General features: G+C 38.7%; 2 protein-coding genes across 7 annotated transcripts in view; one reads left to right on the top strand and one right to left on the bottom strand.

Moving 5' to 3' along the window:
* Positions 1 to 18,860, bottom strand: part of LOC117412852 (peptide methionine sulfoxide reductase MsrA 1-like) — a 44,456-nt gene that overhangs the window by 22,964 nt on the left and 2,632 nt on the right. Inside the window, exon 1 of one of the 6 annotated variants that reach the window (XM_058997616.1) lies at positions 10,163 to 10,382. The exons of 1 other annotated variant lie outside the window; for it this stretch is intronic. In XM_058997616.1, the coding sequence (XP_058853599.1) occupies positions 10,163 to 10,322 (160 nt within the window). In that variant the 5' untranslated portion in view covers positions 10,323 to 10,382. Of the gene's footprint in view, positions 1 to 2,081; positions 2,534 to 10,162; positions 10,383 to 18,860 lie in introns of those variants that run through there. 4 more of the 6 variants (XM_034021438.3, XM_058997619.1, XM_058997617.1 and 1 more) reach the window with 4 other exon arrangements.
* Positions 16,934 to 18,860, top strand: part of LOC131699720 (uncharacterized) — a 227,209-nt gene continuing 225,282 nt past the window's right edge. Inside the window, exon 1 of the mRNA XM_058997620.1 lies at positions 16,934 to 17,025. Coding sequence (XP_058853603.1) covers positions 16,980 to 17,025 — 46 coding nt within the window. The 5' untranslated portion in view covers positions 16,934 to 16,979. The remainder of the gene's footprint in view (positions 17,026 to 18,860) is intronic.

Raw genomic sequence — 18,860 nt, 5'->3', positions numbered from 1 at the left:
ATAAATCATTTAGCTACAACATCAAGCTAAACTACTATATTTAACAAGATAAAGAAAACGCTTAGCTAACACAATAGAACTGCATGGCACCTGAAACTTTAAATACCTTGTTTTTAAACACAATGTATTACACTTAAGTAACTTTTCAATGAAACACACCACACTCCAGAGATCATTCAGTAATGCATCAGTCAAAGAATTTGATTGGGAAAAAATGGTTATCGAACATAATGAAGGCTACAAACATGTGCACTCAAAGACACACCCTGAATCCACTTGAGAGCTGTGATGCTTGATGTCCATCTAGAGAGTGCCAAGGGAAATGCATGCAACTCCATCATGTTCAACACGTATCAATTGCGAGAAAATAACTAATCATAAAAGCACACAATTGCGTTCAACAGGTACTAGCAGGGTTAACAGGCGAAAGATTTTTCCAGTGCAAAATACACCACAGCTTTGTAACTAGGACAATTCAGAGGCTTAAAGCCTCTTCTGCCAAAGCAATGCCAACCCAGCCAGGACAGTTGCCAAAGCAGCTCTGAATTCCTCTCAGCCCTGCAGGTCCGTAAGCACCGAAGACAACAAGAGACACTGATGCAGAAAGAAGAGAACAGCAGGGGCTGTCGAAGCTACAGTATGAGGCTCTCCCACACACTGCTTTAATGAGTGTGGATGAGCACTTCAACAGTCTCCCCCACAGCATTTTACTAAACTGCCTCCAGAGCACAGGCCTTTATACGATGATGGTGAACGTGTATCACTTGATTCTGACCGGACTGCTCTGTCATTTCCACACAGGAGCCGTAAATCACTGCACACTTCAAAATCTTGTAGGACTGTGGATCACATGTGAAACAGAATGCCAGCAATACCATTTAGTCATTGGTTCAGAATTATTTTGTTTTTTAGGGGGAGGTTGGTTTTTTTTATATTTGGATAGATTGTGTGTAATCTGAATTCACATTTATATCTAGTACAAGCTATCTATACTAGTACAAGCGAGGTAAAGTCCTTCAAAATAAAATGAGAAGCATTTACATTAGCAAGCAAAGTCAGAGCGACCTTTAAAGTGGAGTTAAACAGATTAAGGTATGAAATGCTGACAGATGGATTGTTGTGTAATCTTGTAACATACAGTAATATAATCTAAAATCTCAACTACATCTTGAATCATGGAACATTTACTTTCAAGGCAAAGGCATCCTTGTAAACAAGATGAAGCAAGGTTTTGTTTAAAACAAACAAAAAAACCCAATGTATTTTTACATCTGGATTGGAATGACACAATTTTTCCCCTGCTTGGAACTGTGTGCTATGTAAAATTAGAAGAAAAACTAAATAAAACATGTTAAATGGTAGAACATTTCAGATGTAATGACCTTCAGTTTCTATGACACTTATTGAGAACTACCAAGATATTAACATTACCTTAGTTATTCTGGTATTATTTTTAGAACCCAACCCGATTCCCCTCCCATCTCCTGGGTAATAAAGCCCCACCCCCTTACGCTGATGTCACCAGGTAGCATCTCGTCTTTGACCTCAGGAGCTAACATCCTTTGCAAGTGTTGATGGCTCTACAAAGAAACCCACAATATGGCTACCCGTGCCTGTCTGCCATTCTGTCACTGTCTTCATCTCTAAATCGTAGCAGGCTGGGGGGGGGGGATCTTTTTGACTTAGCAATTGCTAATTGCAATTTGGATACCTAAATAAGAACATTACATATTTAATAACAGAGCCAAAAAAATTAGTTGACACATGGCTGTCTAAATGTATTTTAAAGAGGCCAATCTGTAGGCTCAAATTGCCCACCTGCCCGCTGGCGACTTCAGAAATGTGTATGCCTGTTATTTAGGCTAGTCAAGATGGCAGACAATCTGGCAGATTTCAGGCGCAATACAAAAAAAAAAAAACAAAGCCAATGTGCTTTCTGCCAGCTTTTAAAAGCAACCGATAAAGGACCCCTTCACACACAAACAGCGAAACACACAAACAAGACACCATGACAGAGCTGGCATCCTCTGCCTCCGCTTCTCTGCCTTACTCGCTCACACATACTCCGACAGCATACCCACCTCCGCAGTGGGCATCTCTCCCAATCTGCCTTGGCATAACTCCAGGCAGTGCCAGCCTCTTTCTATTCAGCTGTTCCCTTGCCAGTTACTGCAGTGCCAAGAAATACATAAGAAGGGGGGTAGCGAAGGAAAACAAAAAAAAAAGCTTTTCTTTAAAACATGAAAAGCAAGGAAACAGTATCTCCTTTCTCCGAGTGCAAATCCGAGAAACAGATTTCCAACAGCAGCCACCTCTATGGATTTCTGAAACCCACTCATCCACTGCCACCACCTCCACCGCCCCCCTTGGGATTCTCCTGTGAATGTTTTCTCAGATTGCTTCCCGTTCCAGACTGGTACCGTCTCTCCCCGGCAGAATCACGGATGGACACATAGAACCGGATCCTGGAGAAACAGGGGTGAAGCGCATCTTGTCTGCCCTTGCATGCAAGGCTTTAGCCTCCTGTCTTTGCAAGCTGCCTGGCAATGGGCAGAAATGGAGGCTCACTGCTTTATATGGCACCAACCCTGCTCAGCTGCAAGGCATCATGGGATAGCATGGATTTTGGGGAGGGGGATGAGACAAGAGGGGAGGGGGGATGAAGGTGGTATTGATGGTGGGGAATGGGGGATGGGCTGGGCCGTTGACAGACACGCTCATGTTTATTTTATAAAGTTGGAGCAGCAGTGGAGCTAATTAGCAAGCGCTGGGTAAACCTGATCAGCAATCTTCTCACAAGCGCTGCTCGTGCCAGTTCTTTATTTATTTACCTTTATTTATCTTAATACCAGGGGAGCTTGATTCCAGAGAGGCTCAGCTGTGGCAAGGAAGCATCTTTCTGATGAAACGTTAAACCGAAATCCTGTCGACTTTGGCATGGTTACGAAAATGAGAGGGGAAGGGAGGTTGGTTAACTTTAGTGCTTTGGCTAAATTCCAATACAAGTCTGTCCAAGATAAATGTGCTTGTGCCATGGTTAGTTTAATCCAAAGGCATTATAGTGAGAGTTTGGGTCACAAAATTGATTTAGTAATAAATGCCTAATAAGTTGTGTCAACATGTCTTACATTCTCAGTATGTGACTATCTTGATAAAATGTTTATGCGAAGCAACATCAGATTGTATAGGTCATCATGTCACAATTGTAATGATTATCACTTCAAAGAAATGCTGATTGCAACAAATAGTGGCAGAGAAATAGGCAATCTGCAGCGGTGATGAAAATTATCTAATCAACAATATCCCAAAACCGTTATGTTAAAACCTGAAAGCTCGTTTTATACAGATGCTTTCTTGGCATTTATAAATAAATGCTCGGGATTGTGAAATCAGCAGAGACAGTCATCCTCCTCCACAGCTGGGATCAACAGCTGACTGCCTTAAGAAAGAACCAAAATCACCCCCTTACTATTGGCTAGAATTCAAATTTAAGGACTTTGGATTTTGTCATGAGGTTCGTTCTCGCCTAAACCCTTCCCCGAAGAAATGTGCTTCGATTTGATCCCATTGAAAAGCAAATCATGCAGCGTATTTTATTTACAAAATATAATTGTCATATCAATATGCTTTTATTGAATCGTTTATTTTAAAAGAGATACATAAATAAGTCAGCAAGCAATTTTTAGCTAATCCTAAAAAAGATGCACATGTAGGACTTATTTCACTGTCGATATTTTCTTGGCATGCATTCAGTAAATTACACAATGTTGTCTTTATGAACTTCTGATACGAAAAAAGGGCTATTTATAAAATTACACCTTTGTCCCGCTTTCTTTATATATTTTAAAAGTAGGCTGGTCTAAACATAAACATTTACTAAATGAGCATCGCACTTCACCTAAACGGTAGTTCTTTTGCCTCCAAGACTGTTTACCTGTTTGTTTTCTTTGTCATTCAAATTATTTTTCTACCAAGAGAAACTGCTTAATTGATTAATAAGAAAGGGTTTACCAAATTCCATTTTTTGAAAAAGAAAAAAAAAATGAGTTCCTTCCACTTTAGGAAAAAGTGTAAAAAAATAAATAAATCTGTTCTGAACAAAAATCAACATGAAAACACCAGAGTTGATGAACAGTTCAGTGTTCTGTTTCTTAGTGTAACGTTTCAATATATATATATATTCTTATTCAATATATATATATATATTCTTATTCAATATATATATATATCAGAATCATATTGTTTCTTAGTGTAACGTTTCAATATATATATATATATATATATATATATATATATATATATATATATATATATATATCAGAATCATATTGTTTCTTAGTGTAACGTTTCAATATATATATATATATTCTTATTCAATATATATATATATCAGAATCATATTGTTCTGAATTAAAATACTTCTGTTAAATATAGTACTGTACCAACAAAACCAATACAGTGCATCTATTTGGAAGCCTATTTATTTTAAAACAGACCTTTCAGATATGTATTTTTGATATTGTCCGTTCTTCAGGGAACACAAAAAAAAGATACAAGGGTTGGAACGGGCCAAAATGAAATAATCAGATATGCGTCACACGTGTTTAACCGTTACTGACCGTTAACATTTTATAGGGTCGGACATGTGAGTGCTGAATGTATACACACCTCCTTAAATTTGTAATACCAGCTATAGTAAGGCTTCTAAACTGCATCAGTTCTGGTGCTACATCACATTCAGAAGCACAGCATTGAAGGCTGCTAGGCATGTATCTCATTCTCATTCTTTGAATTCAAAGTAGTATCCTAGCAACACATTCCGGTTACTATGGAGAGTTGCCCCCGCCCCCCAAATCCCAACACATCCTTGCTGCTGCAGTCAGCAAGATGGGGGTCCTGTGGGCAGACTTCTAGTGTAGCAAGGCTTCAATTTCAGGAGATGCTAACCCTCAATAATGTACTACAAAAATCTCTAGGACTCAAGGTATAGAACAACAGTAACAACAAAATCACTCATATATAGCTACTTTCAAGTAATAAGAATGCACTGCAAAACATGTGAAGGTGCAGCCTGAATTAACCCATTTATTCCCACCTATTCATTTTCATCCAAATGGTAATGTGTGCCATCGCTGTTGTCTGCTTAGCAGGTGTAGCAGGTGTAGCAGGCAAGAGCCAATGCAATGACAATGCAAAGATTCGATGGCACATGTCAGCTAAACTGTAGATGAAGATAGAATGGTAGTAGTAATGTTTTCATAAACCAATACTATTAAAATCAAGCAAACCAAAACACACTGGAAGTCCACTGCAGAGCCATGCTACCGGATCAGAACCAGACGTCCCATCAATGCCTGTCCGGTTCCTAGTAGCCGATTGATCTCAAACTTTATCAGGATCCCAATCATTCTGCATGCATCAACCACATGGGTAGGTAAACCATTCCATACCCTCACTACTCTCTGTGTGGATAAATGTTTCCTTCCCTCTGTCCTATGTCCACTGTATCTCTATTTAATTTCCACCAGTGTCCTCTGGTCTTGGTTTCTGTGCTGCACTAACGTATTGGTCAGGGTTAACTTTCCTAACTCCGTTTAAGAGTTTAAAAGTGTAAATCACCCCCCCAATTATTTTGTTCTATGCTAAATAGATTCAGTTCCTTCAACCTATGTTCGTAGCTCTTTCCTCGGATCCTCTGTAGGGCCTTTCTGTACCGTAGTGACCAGAACACAGTATTCTAAGTGCTGCCCCGGCAGAGCATTGTACAACCTCATCCAAACCCCCTTTGATTTGTACTCTACACTTTGACTATATTCTGTCTGACTGCAGACAGCAATGAGTCTGCTTCAACACCTAAATCTTTCTCTTGGTGGGCCGGTTCCAGTTCTACACCATCCATTTGGTTGTTGGATTCTGCATTTGTTGACATTCAATTTAATTTGCTCAGTTTCTGCCCAATTCTGTATGCGGTCGAAATCCTGAGTGATGGAGGAGGAATGTGCATATAGTCTTGCGCAAGTGAATTTTCATTAAGCAGAGTAATTATGCACTTGCTGCACCTGAATGATCACACACATACACTCACACAGGCAATTAAACTGGGCTGGCGGCTGCTGACTGCTCAACGTCGATTCGGTGCACTGCGTCGGTCAAATTGCAGCATCAAGACGGTATGATGTACCATACGATGGACAGCAGAAGACTTCCAGGAGATTTGTAAAGCGAAACTTCTGTACACAGGGCAGGTGTCTTCAGTCTCATGACTGCGACAGTTCTTCTGCTGATATCAAATAATTTCCCAGTGATGCCTTCCTGATTAATAGAAACCTGGCAAAGTCGAGTGGTGCCAGATCAGAAGAATACAATGCGAGAGTAAGCCCTATTTTCATGTCTCAACAAGCAGGCAGTCCCAAGATTAAACAAGGGGTGCACAAGTGATAAAGCTGTCTAGATGATGAGGTAAAGTGAGCTGTGCTGTGTCACACATTTCCCATTGTTCCAACATGCTTTCAGTCCCTACTAAAATGCATGTCTGGCAAAAGGTTCTCTTGAAACTACAGGGCTAAATAATAATAAACACAGCTGTTAAATACATCTAGAAAAGACATTGTGTAAATGAAAGCCTGAACTCAAAACCAGATTAGGTCACAAATGAAATGTGTTTGGGAAAGCCTATGAATAGCAGGTTGCACTGTTGGAGCTGTGTGGTAGCTTGCATAGCATAGCATAGCACAATAAAACGCAATTATAAGATCTATACATACATGTAGAGCCTTACTCTAGCCAGTGCTAATAGCTTCTCTTGTTTGATGGGCAGTAAAGAAATACCCAATAAAAAAAGAAATTCCAATGCAATGGTTGAAAGGGTAAACCCCTGTTTGCCCTCATCTATCCTCCGTCCCTCGGTCTGAAGAAGATGTCCAACACGCGGCTCCCAGAATAGCGGATGATTAAGAATTTATTACAGGAGGCATCATCATGCACGTAATGCCCAGATGGGCTTTTGGACACTGGAGCACTGCAGAGCACAATAACTGTTTTATTAGCTCCGAGACCTTTTAGCGATCCTGAAGCACGGAGGAAAGGCATCTCTCAGCTTGCATTCTGATGCTTCTGCAGAGCTGCCCGCTTGCCAAGAAGCTCTCTGTGGGAAGTAATCAGATGAGCACATTTGTATCCAGTAAGACATGTATAACAGGGGGCCTGTGAGACCGGCTGACTATTAGCAGGCTTGTTTTACACTAAAACAGAAAGGTCTTAAACTGTGGAAATCAGGTCATTATAAACAAGCAAGGGGTGGTATATGTACATTGTGAAGTTGCTAATAATATTATTATTATTATTATTATTATTATTATTATTATTTATTTCTTAGCAGACGCCCTTATCCAGGGCGACTTACAATCGCAAGCAAATACAAATACATTCAAGTGTTACAATACAAGTAATACAATAAGAGCAAGAAATACAATAGTTTTTGTTCAAGTGTGACAAACCACAATTCAATAATACAGCAGATAGTGATAGTTACATCAGGATATGATTAAATAGTGATAGTTACATCAGGATATGATTAAGTACAAAATACTACAGGTTAAACACTTGGCAGACTACAATATTCTGAAGTACAGGATTAAATGGAGTAAAATAGGGGGCAGATAAGAGCAAAATAAAGCACATTTTAATGAAGGGTGATAGTGTCCCAGGATACAACAGAGGAGTTCTACAGGTGCTGTTTGAAGAGGTGAGTCTTAAGGAGGCGCCGGAATGTGTTAATAGCACCTCACTAGAAACTCAGGGTACTGCAGCTTTTTATAAAGGGGCAGACCAGCCCTCAATCCAAGCATGCTTCACATAACTACACAAGTCCGATGCATTTAACAGTCCATCACAATGTTGTTTGCTCTAATCTAATATTAATATTATATCTAATCTAATATTTACATTCAGTTACAGTCTTTTGGTCTTCAGTGCATGGAATTTCTTCAGGCACCTTCATGTACCAAAAACAAGAACTTGCAATACAATGGTCTATATTACACTAAAGACAAATGGGAGCAACCGTATAAGGGCAGCTATGCTAAACTTGCCAACACTTAATTTAAGTCTTTCTGCATTTTGAAAGCAGGTGATCACAGAGCAATTTAAACAGCTGTATCCTATCTACGTGTGTTTACATTATGCAAGTGCTAAGTAGCTCATTCGCTGTAGACAGACACACAATGCTACTGTGTTTGCACCTAGATGCTCCTTGTATTGTGATTGGATTCTTAGTTTCCAATACACAGGGTTCCAGAGGAGGTTTAATTACAGTAACCCTCAGAGCTGCTTGAGTAAGGAGAATAGAACCCTGGTAACATTTTCAACGAAACAGAGATAGTACAATGGTCTGAACATATCCACACACGCATAATCCTAGTGCTCTCCCCAAGATTGAATTAGGGTTTTGGTGGGAAGGCACCAAATTGAAAAGGGGGAGACATAGCAGGGTTGGAGCTGTAGCAGGAGTATTTATACTATGAACCACTATACTGTGAATTTTCTGTAGTGTCTCTTAGGGTGTGTTTACACTGCAGGAAAACAACTGCTGGGTGCCCCACTGTGTATACTGTCTACACTAGTGCAACAGCTGACAGGATGACAGTGGATAGTTGCATCATGTTCATGTATTTTCAAGCAAGTGCGCAACTTCCTCTAAAGATGAGGTCAAAACAATAGCTTTAGTTCATCTCATGCACTCTGTCAGGCTATGATATCAGGCTACTGGGCAAACATCGCAAAGATACCAGATATATTAGTTTTCAAGTAGGTTACATGGAGGGCGATGGAAAAAAAACATTACTGGAAATGAGTACTGCACACTGCCACAGACACCTCTCTTTAAACGTGCAATATTCTAATGAAGAAGCCCTCACACATGTGCAGTGTCTACCAAAATGTTAGCTAAGTTCTGGGAAAGGAAAATGAGAGTGTGTGCAGCACATACTGCCCACTTTACCGCACTATGTATCTTAGTATCCCTGAATAAAAGTTTCCCCCCCAAAGCTGCAATATTTTGAACTTCCCACAATAAACAATATTTTGCCGTGTCGCATATCTTTCTGTTATAATTCATAGTTACAGCTTTGGTCACCACCTAAACTGATGACTTTTAAGATTTGTAGTATGCTTTTAACACAGGCATTAAGGCAGCAGACACTTAAATAATTCAGCTGCAATACTTCCACGCTGAAAATTAATTTTTCTTATCACACTTCTCAGAGAAAGCTACATTTTTTAAAAACCCAACCGCAACAGAAGTGAGATTTTTAAACCAATAAGTATAAATATATAGCCTACATTTTAAATAAACATAAAATACACCAAAATAAACACTGGATGTATTGGGAGTCAAGAACTGCGAGAGCAACTGGATATAATAAAATCTAAATAAATTAATGAATAAATCATATACCATCTGCCATGCTCAGGTTTCTATGTGCTAATAACTTCTGATAAAAATACACACTTGTATGTATGGATATTTACCGGGATTTATTTCAATTAATAGAGTCCTGCTTTTAAGGCCTGGTAGAATGGAAACTGTTTTTGCTCAAGATGTCAGTTTGGGGCTCACTAGAAGCCCACAATAATAATAAAAAAAGTTCTAAAGTAAATTAATAAAACCTGTTTCCACTTTTTTTTTTTGCTGTAAAAAGAGGGTAGATGTGACATATCACTACTATACTGGCTGGTTTCACAGACCCAGATTAGCTACCTAATGTTTTTCAAGTAAAGCAGACCAAGATTAGTGAGAATCATGGTAACCAGCCCTATGTGTGTTTATTAGTGCCCTACATATTTGTTGTTTGTCACGGATTTATGTAACAACGAAATTAACAGGAAACCGGCCCTTTAATAAGAACAAGTTAACATTCGAGCAACAGAAAACGCATGGATATTTTGAGCCTATGATCTTTTACATAGATCTGGAAGACAATCTGTAAATTTCAAAATATAAACTATACTTTTATAGCGTGTTTATGCAACCTATTACATAAACACCACCACGAGTAGACCTAGACATACCGTACACTAGGTTACACAGGCTATAAAACGGACATCTATTTTATCCCTGGTTATTACAGTATTAGTATTTTATTTCGTTATCAAAATGCGTTACCTGAGACAACCATTTTGTCTGGCCTGCCTGAGAGGGATTGCTCTATGCTGGGTATCACGGTCTTGCCCGGCATGTCTGTGGTGCTGCTAGAAAAGCGAAAACTGCTGACAAGGACGCAAACCGTCACAAAATACACACCAAACATTAATGAAGTTGCCATGCCCCATACGGCGAACTTTTGGCAAGGGACAAAAAGTCCAAGTGGGAGGAGTGAAGCGTGAGCGAATCGGTAATGAAATAAATATTCATATTGATAGATCACGAGGGCTTCAAATGGGAGTATCACATAATGAACGAGTAACCGGTTCTATGAAAAACATCAAGTTCAATCACGCTACACACAAACGCAGCGAATAACCATTAACATCACACGTTACAGCAGGTGACACAAAATGTTTTGTTTTTCTGAGAGTAAACTAATCAATGTATAGTTATATCACTAAAATATTTTCCTTTATTTGTGTTATAATATTGTTTTTCAATAAAATACAACAATAATACAGGCATTAATAAAAATAAATAATTTACAACAGTATTTTACTTTTGTGAGTTTTTAGTAAGCAAAACAAGTCTAAAAAAAAAAAAACAGAATCAAATAAATAAAATAATATTAATACTAATTCACCAGGCTAAACTTAAGATATGTTTTCATGTTTTGTTTTGTGCTTATTTATAATTTTACACAATACAATATCAAATCAATGATTGCACCTTCTATCAATCTATCAGCACACACTGTTGGAGATATTATTTTTAAATTTAAATTCAATTGCAATGTTTTTTAGGCCCTGTCCACACTATGCCTTTAAACCGTATTAGTTGCCTTTAAACCGGTTTAAAAGTGCTAAGTACGGTTAACGTCCACACTACACAGCGTTTAATAATGTACTCGAGATCACCTTGGGGGGGGGTAGTCTAGAGTCCGGTTCTAAATTAGATGGCATCAGGTAGTGCGGTTTATCAGAAGTGTGTACGCTGTAATACCGAACTACATTTTTTGTGTATCCTCCAATATCCCCAAATGCTTTCTGATATTTTTTGGCTCATGGATATTACAAATACAGTACTCAGAGCAGATGCCTGAAGGAGTTGAGAACGACTGTTAATACTGCTGTACCGTATACAATTTCTGAGGTTTGTTGTAAAATGGTGGATCATGAAGCGACGTGATCAGATGCCGAAGTCAAGGCATATGGATATCTGGAGGCTCCTATTTGCCAGGTTGTAAACATAAAATACAGTGCATGGTGGGATAATGTCATATTAAGTCACACAGTCCATTGCACTGCTGGGAACTGTAACCAAATTATTTTAAACGTCTTTGTACGCATTAAGCCCGACTAAACACGAAACGGTACTTTGATGTGGACGCTTTGAGCTGGATTAATAAAAACGTTTTTGAGTACGGTTCTCGAGATCGGTTATGTAGTGTGGACAGGGCCTTAATATTGTCATATTCCAAACTGAAGTATAAAATACAAGCAATAGCCAAAAGATCTTCAACAGAATAAATTGGGAGCCAGTTTGACCCATTACTTCAAGCGCTGCACAGAACAGGACCAGAGGACAAAGCTGGAAATTAAGTGGAGGCTTATTAGGAGACTCTTCATCACACGTAGAGATGTGAGGGTATGGAACAGGCTACCTAGTCATGTTATTGAGGCAGAATCACTTGGGTCCTTTAAGGCCCAACTTGACAAAGTTTTGAGATCAATCGGCTTTTAGGAACCGGACGAGCACTGATGGGCCGAGCGGGCTCCTCTGGTGGGTCAATGTTCTTCTACACATTCATCATGCTCCAGACCTCTGTTAAAATTAACTGTTTATATCAAACATATTTGGTAATATTAATTGGGTTAATAACTTAAAAGAGTTGGAGCTATTTATAGATGACCTCCATCATACATTTTTTTTTCAGATAAAAAAAATACAAAACTTTTTATCACTGTTAAAATTCTGTATTGTTTCCAAAGAAAAAAAAAAGTCTTCTGTGCCCATCGCTCTCTGCTCTGACTTGACTGACACAGTGTCAGTAATGAGAAAAAACAACCATGACACATATCAACAATATATACAGTATAGTATAGAAAAAGAAATGGCAAGAATTGTTTAATCACAATTTAGCAGTATAAGAAGTGTGACATACAGATGGGTGGATGTACAGACAGACAGATCCTAGAATCTGATGCTCTAAATAGTTTATACTCAGCAATGTTAATAACAAGTTTCAGGATAATTGGATACGCTGCTCTCTATATCCCTGCAGGGGATATAAATAACAAATTAATAACATACAAATTATGATTATTAGTAATTAGTATACAGTTACAAAATATTATAATTGTAAGCATTGAACCAAAAACTTCTAAATGGCAGGAGTTATTTAAAAAATATGTTTTTAATTTTCCAAAAAATCCATTTAATTTGTGGAAGCCGTATGAATTGTTCTGGAGGGAAAAGGGGCGTTCCTCAAGGCTTTCCAAATTCAGGTGGAAATATACAGCAAAGTCTGTTCACGAGAAGGGACAGATATATCAGCAGTCAGTTATTTGTGCAGTTCTAAATGATACCCATGGCTACAGCCCTGTCGCTCAAGCAAAGCTTTTTAAAAGCACTCAAACGAGAGGTGCTTCTGTAGTGGGCAATGTTGTGTGATGCACCACCATTATGGAGTCTGACCCCTGTTGGTGAGATGAGGTTAAAAGCTCCATAACCACACCTGTAAAATAACCTCTTTTGTAAATTGTCACTTGCTGTGGGTGTAGTCGCCGGTTCATACACAGTCTCTGCCCTGTTAAAGTACAGACAGACAGACAGACAGACAGACAGACAGAGATCAGCAGATAGATGGAAAGATCCGGATTTTCTTAATGAAAAGCAGGCAGGAGGCCCTTTCAAGAAGTGTCAGAATGACACAATTAAGTGAAAGTCAGCTGTGAATGAGGCATGATTGTGTCCCTGTTATTATCAGCCATTTGGCTGGGCTGTGTAACAGCTCTGCTCAGCACAAAGCCTCGCTCACTGGAGCTGCAACACTGAGAGTTAATAGCTTTCACAACCTTATCATGAATTATTGATTCCTCTGCTAGATACTGGGCCTTCATGGGCTTCATTGTAGCTTTTTCATTCTGGGGAGTTTAAACGCTGGCATACCGGAACAGAAAGAACTTGAGGACAATTTATGTGCTGCCAGCAGTTTGAAAACACATATACACTGAAGTAACATATTATTAATGCAGTACTATAATCTGATTACACTTTTTCAGTATCTTGCACTGTAATGGTTAGTTCCTTTTTCAGACAGTTAATGAAATATGGTAGTGGAAAAATACTTTTCATTACATTTTAACAAAAGGACTGCAGCTACTGCATACATTACATGTCACATGTTTTTTTTTTTTATAGCATCTTGCTACAAAATAGCATAAGAAGAGGGAACGAGGGGGTTTCATAGCTAACTCTTCAAAGAATATTCCTAGCTGCAGCCTGACAAATAAAACATTTAAAAATGTCTATCTATATAAAATGACAATTGTGGCTGAGAAGTAGCTATTTGTAACTTTAACTAGTTACAGTTTTGTTCAATTAACTTGTACCTGTAACAGATTACTTTTTAAAAGTAACTTCCTCAGCACTGACTATACAGTATATGTCTGCACTTACTAACCAGCAAAGTGGAAAGTGATGTGGCTCATTGTGTCGAATACACTTAGCTGCAACCGCCCAACTTCTCTGAACGTAAGCTGACATGACTGAGGAGTGATCACGTATCATCCAGAACAGTTCACATTACATCTGTGGCTTTAGTAGCAAGTGTTTCGATTTATGTTGTCCAATGCTTTTATAACAGTGCACCATTTTTAGAGAAGGTCTGCAAAATTCATACCAATTTCTGTAAACCTCGACAGCAATTTCTGCATACTGAGGGAAACTCAATGGGCTTCTGTAAGCACTTCTCTTTCATACCAAACCCTTATTCCTTCATCCTTGACCTCTAACCAGTGCTATTCCCCCAGCCTGTAAGTTCTGTATTAAGATCACTTGTCAGTCCAGTGCATGACTCTGCACTGTGAACATTATACAGTGTGATTCATGATTCATTTTGCATTGTTTTAAATTCTACTAAATGATGACGTTATAGAGCAACCCTCTGGTGGCCAAACGGTGTGTCACAGAGTGTCTCTGTCATAGACATTTTTCCTTTGCATCTCATCCTCCACGTACCCTCCAGTTTCCATGATGCTCCGACAATGTTGTGCGAATAATGAATCACCCTGTATATATTCTACAGTAACATGCTATATTTATTTTCATAGCAGGACATTTTTATAAGCACATTTTCCTTGCTTATATTGTCATTATTTTATTTTGCAATCACGAACTGTCCCAAACCTGTGTATGTTATTGTTCATCCTCCCCTTGCTTTAAAAATTAAGTATTTTAAGTTGCTGGGTGTACATTATATGACACAAAGCCCCAATCCTGACATAAAGCATCTAAAACGAATACAATTTCAAATTTGTTCATAATGCGAGCAGCAGAGAGCGAGTGGCTTATCTAATTTCTTGCAGCGTGAAAACCATCAACAAATTACATCCAGAATAATAACAGGCCATTAAAAAAGCATCACTCCTCAAACGCGGGGGCCCCGTGAACACATGAGTCTGTGTCATTAAGAGAGCTGCAAATTGGAAATTGCATGGCAGATTACATTGCAGAGGGACAAAATCTTGAATTAAATTAATTATTGGAGCTGGGAGTGGATTGCCAGCCTACTGCCAGCGATTCGGGTCAAACTGCTGTGCAGAGAATTTAATATGCAAGAGAGGGACCCAATGGGGGTATGAATGTTTCTACTAGGCTTGGATTAAACCCAAAATGTTTCAAGTTATCTCATCAGCTGTTGGAAAAATTATATTTTTGCTCATGCCTCCCCATACAGTAGTGGACCAACAACTTTGCATTATCTTAACCCCTTAACAATTTTTCACATAGTCCATCCAGCACCAAGCAACTGCTCTAAAATCCCAATGAAGGCACTATTTTAAAGTTCTACCAAACATGAAGTTTGTATTTCAAAGATAGATGTTGAAAGTGCAGAGGTAATACAGAACAGTTCACGTCTACTGTACATTAGAAACCAAATCAGGAAGCTCCACTGCAGTGCATGACCACACAATGAACAACCGAGGAACATTCAGATAGAATGTCCAGCTCTCACTATTTTAGTTTTGCACTGTACACTCTCAATCTGTTAATAAATGTACAAGTTTCGGGAATCAAAAAATGTCTTGGATCTAACTGTATGTTGTCCAAAGTGACCTGCTTTGCTTAAAAAAAATAAATAAATAAACGCTAGGAAATCAAAACATTGAAAACGTAAATATATCTGTCAATAGAGATTTAAAATGTTTTAAAAAATAAAATAAAGGCACTGTTTCCCAGTTTCTAATCTCAATAAAAACCTGATGATTGGGCATTAGCTTGGTAGTCAACCACCATACAGTAATGCCATCTAAATAACCCTAATGGATCTTTACCAAGAAAACCACAGAACTTAGTTTTAAATATAAAGATGTTTGGTCATCTGGGAAACCAAAAAGTCACATGATCACAATTTTAGAGGTACAGCGTTTAAAAATCAAAAAGCATGAAGAGTACATGTTGGTGTATTTTTAACATTGATATCATGAGAGATGGAATATTTAGATAGGGGGGTGCTGAGATTAAGTTTGGAAAGATAATAATTTGACACAGATTTTCTTTGTTTCCAATAATATCAGTGGTCTAGAAACGCCATTTTAGTCTATTGCTGGAATTGTAATAACTTAAGGAAAAGGTTATAAGAAATGATTGTATGAGTAAAACAGCACAAATCCAGATATCTGCATTTCAAAATTGTAACGACAAGGAAGATTTGATTTAATCTTGGCAGGAGGCGCACAGGGAGCACTGCGTTGTCATTTCCATGCCAATGAGCTGGAGAGGGGAAATCAACTAGGATTGGTTTGCTGCACCAGCCACAGCACCCCCTACTGGTCAGTGGCAGTCGTGGCCAAACGTAAAGACCAGTCAGGCTAAACTCTTTCCTCTAGGGTTCAGTAGCTCGACAACATCCAGTGCCACTGCTGTGTGAAAAGAGGCTAGACGATGGTAACGGAGGGCATTAGTTGATCTTCAGTCCTACTAAGCCAGTACGTGGGTTACATCAGTGACGCGACATTTTGAACTGCAGAGAAAAATTGCAAATAATGTGCCTTTAAATCCATGTCTGTATTATAAGCAAACATTGTAAACCCTGCATCCTAAAAAGGAGCTCTATAATACCCCATGCTCAGCTCTCCAGTGCTGTAACCCTACACCTTCATAATAAACACAGGTCTAAACATTCTATTCTCATCTCTCAAGTACTCTGTCTCCAATATAACAAGAACACTGGTCTTAACACTCAATTGTACCTGCATAATGAGCACTGGTCTAAATATTCCACTCTCAGATCTGAGGCACGGTCATTAGCCTGCGTCTTAATAACGAGTGCTTGTCTAAACACTCCAGCGCTGATAACCTGCTCCTAATAAACACAAATGAGAAATGCAGAACTACATTCTAATGCAGTGAAAACAAATAATTGATGAATGGGTGACACCAAATTCTGGGGACAAGACAGTGCTTGAGTATGCCCTCGCCCAGTAAGGAAAAGGCAGGTATGCACAGCAAACTGAGAGGGGGGTGGGGGGGGCAGGCTCAGTGCTTTCTCTCTCTCTCCCTCTCTCTCCCTTTCTTTGTCCATGTTGGGAATGAAGCCTTATCACCAGCAATGAAGCTTAAGGCTGCTCGGGTGGACTTTGCAATGCAAATGAAAGGTAATTAGAAAGCCAGATAGCGTAAGTAAAAACACAGATCAGCTTGTTTTTATAAGGAGCCTCACTAGGGTGCCTGTTGATGCTGGAAACGCCTGAGGTGGGGTGAAGTTGTGTGTGTACGATGTGGCTCGTTTCGTGTTTTAAAATTAATTTTATTAAATGATTTTTTTATGTGTTTAAAACGTTAAAATGCTGAACCACGGCTACCTTTTTACTGATGTAAAATGTGTTTTGTGGTTGACCCAGTACTGATGGCTCACGAATTCGGGGTTTTATTTAAACTGACATGGTGTTTTTTTATAATGCTTTGTATCTTTATTTTAAGCTGGGAATCAATTAAGGTTTTGTTGGTTATATTAGTTGAGGAATCGCTCTGTGGCATCTTAATGTATTTATTGTGTCTAGCCTTGCAGTGTTTTATATGGAAAGTGAGAACAATTGTAATAGAATATTGAAGTGATGGTTACAAAATCTAAATGTTTATATGGCCAAGGGACAGATTCAATCACCATTCAATTCCGTCCCATCTACAAAAATGCAGCTATTATATACTGTGCTACTGTATGTGTGTTAGACATATAATGGGCCTAATTCAATTAACTGGGAAAAGGCATTTTAAGAAAATATAAATTAATGCAATAAACAGGGCAAATGATGCTTAAACACTATATATATATATATATATATATATATATATATATATATATATAGTAGTTTTATTATTATTATGATTATGATTATTATTATGTATGTCGTCACTTGTCTGGGAGCTTGGGTTTATGTCTGTGCATGAATATCAGTGAGTTAAATGGTACGTGTGTGTGTGCGTGTCTGTGTGTGTATGTGGGGGGGGGTGCGGGTGTGCGTGCCAGTGTGTGTGTGTGGGGGGGGGTGCGGGTGTGTGTGTGTGCGTGTCAGTGTGCGTGTGTGGGGGAAGGGGGGGGGGATTCACTGAGAAAACGCTTCAATTACAAGGACCTGACTGTGCTTTAGCATGCCTGTAAATGCATAGGATAGCAGTGCATTTACTGGAATGAAAATGGCTTATGAAACGCATCTCTGTGTTGCAGGGTTAGAATTATTTCCATTATTTTCCTGCTGATGCTTTATTCATCAAGAATAAGATAGTATGCGGATAGCTTCTGCATTCAATATGGTATTTCTACTGATACTGATAACTGACTTATTCCAACCCTTTTCAGTATGAACAACTGTCTATATTACTGTGGTACCAGTGGCTGCATATTTCTCATGAATTCCACCAGAGTATCATTTAAATATCAGCTATTCCGTTGTAATTTCTATTTGTAAATCTGTGGCTAAGGGGACATAGTCTAGGCGGTCGTGCCACACAACATAGAAATTGAAAACTGATCAGTGTAGATGATACGAGCATAAAAGCAAACAAGCATTGAGTAAATATGACCTATTTAATATTATTAAACCTTGGTTTTAAAATCTTGTGATTTTATGTGACATATTATAGTTTGCAATGCAGCTTCAGAAGCCCTGTAAAGAGTTAATTTCCCTAGTAACAATACAGCAACGGTATATATACAGTACACAGAAACGTTTCTAACCTCTGTTATAATGTACATTATCAAACACATATCCCTCTCTTTCTCCAGCTCTAGGCTTCTTCCTTGCTGCATTATACTTTTATTGGTCACTGATAATAATGACATGCAATTGCTTGACAGTTTACCCTATGACCAATAATTAGTTCTCAGCGTAGCCCTCGGTGTGATTGAGACTCAGTGTCTGAGTTTATGGGGTAGCTAATGATAATGCAGCCCCATGCCCTGTCTGCTCTTAGCCTAGCACTACTTTCACGG

This window comes from Acipenser ruthenus, chromosome 23, assembly GCF_902713425.1.
Source record: "Acipenser ruthenus chromosome 23, fAciRut3.2 maternal haplotype, whole genome shotgun sequence".
Classification (NCBI taxonomy): Eukaryota; Metazoa; Chordata; class Actinopteri; order Acipenseriformes; family Acipenseridae; genus Acipenser; species Acipenser ruthenus.
Note: the sequence above shows the minus strand (reverse complement) of the source record. Positions and strands in the feature narration are given on the sequence as shown.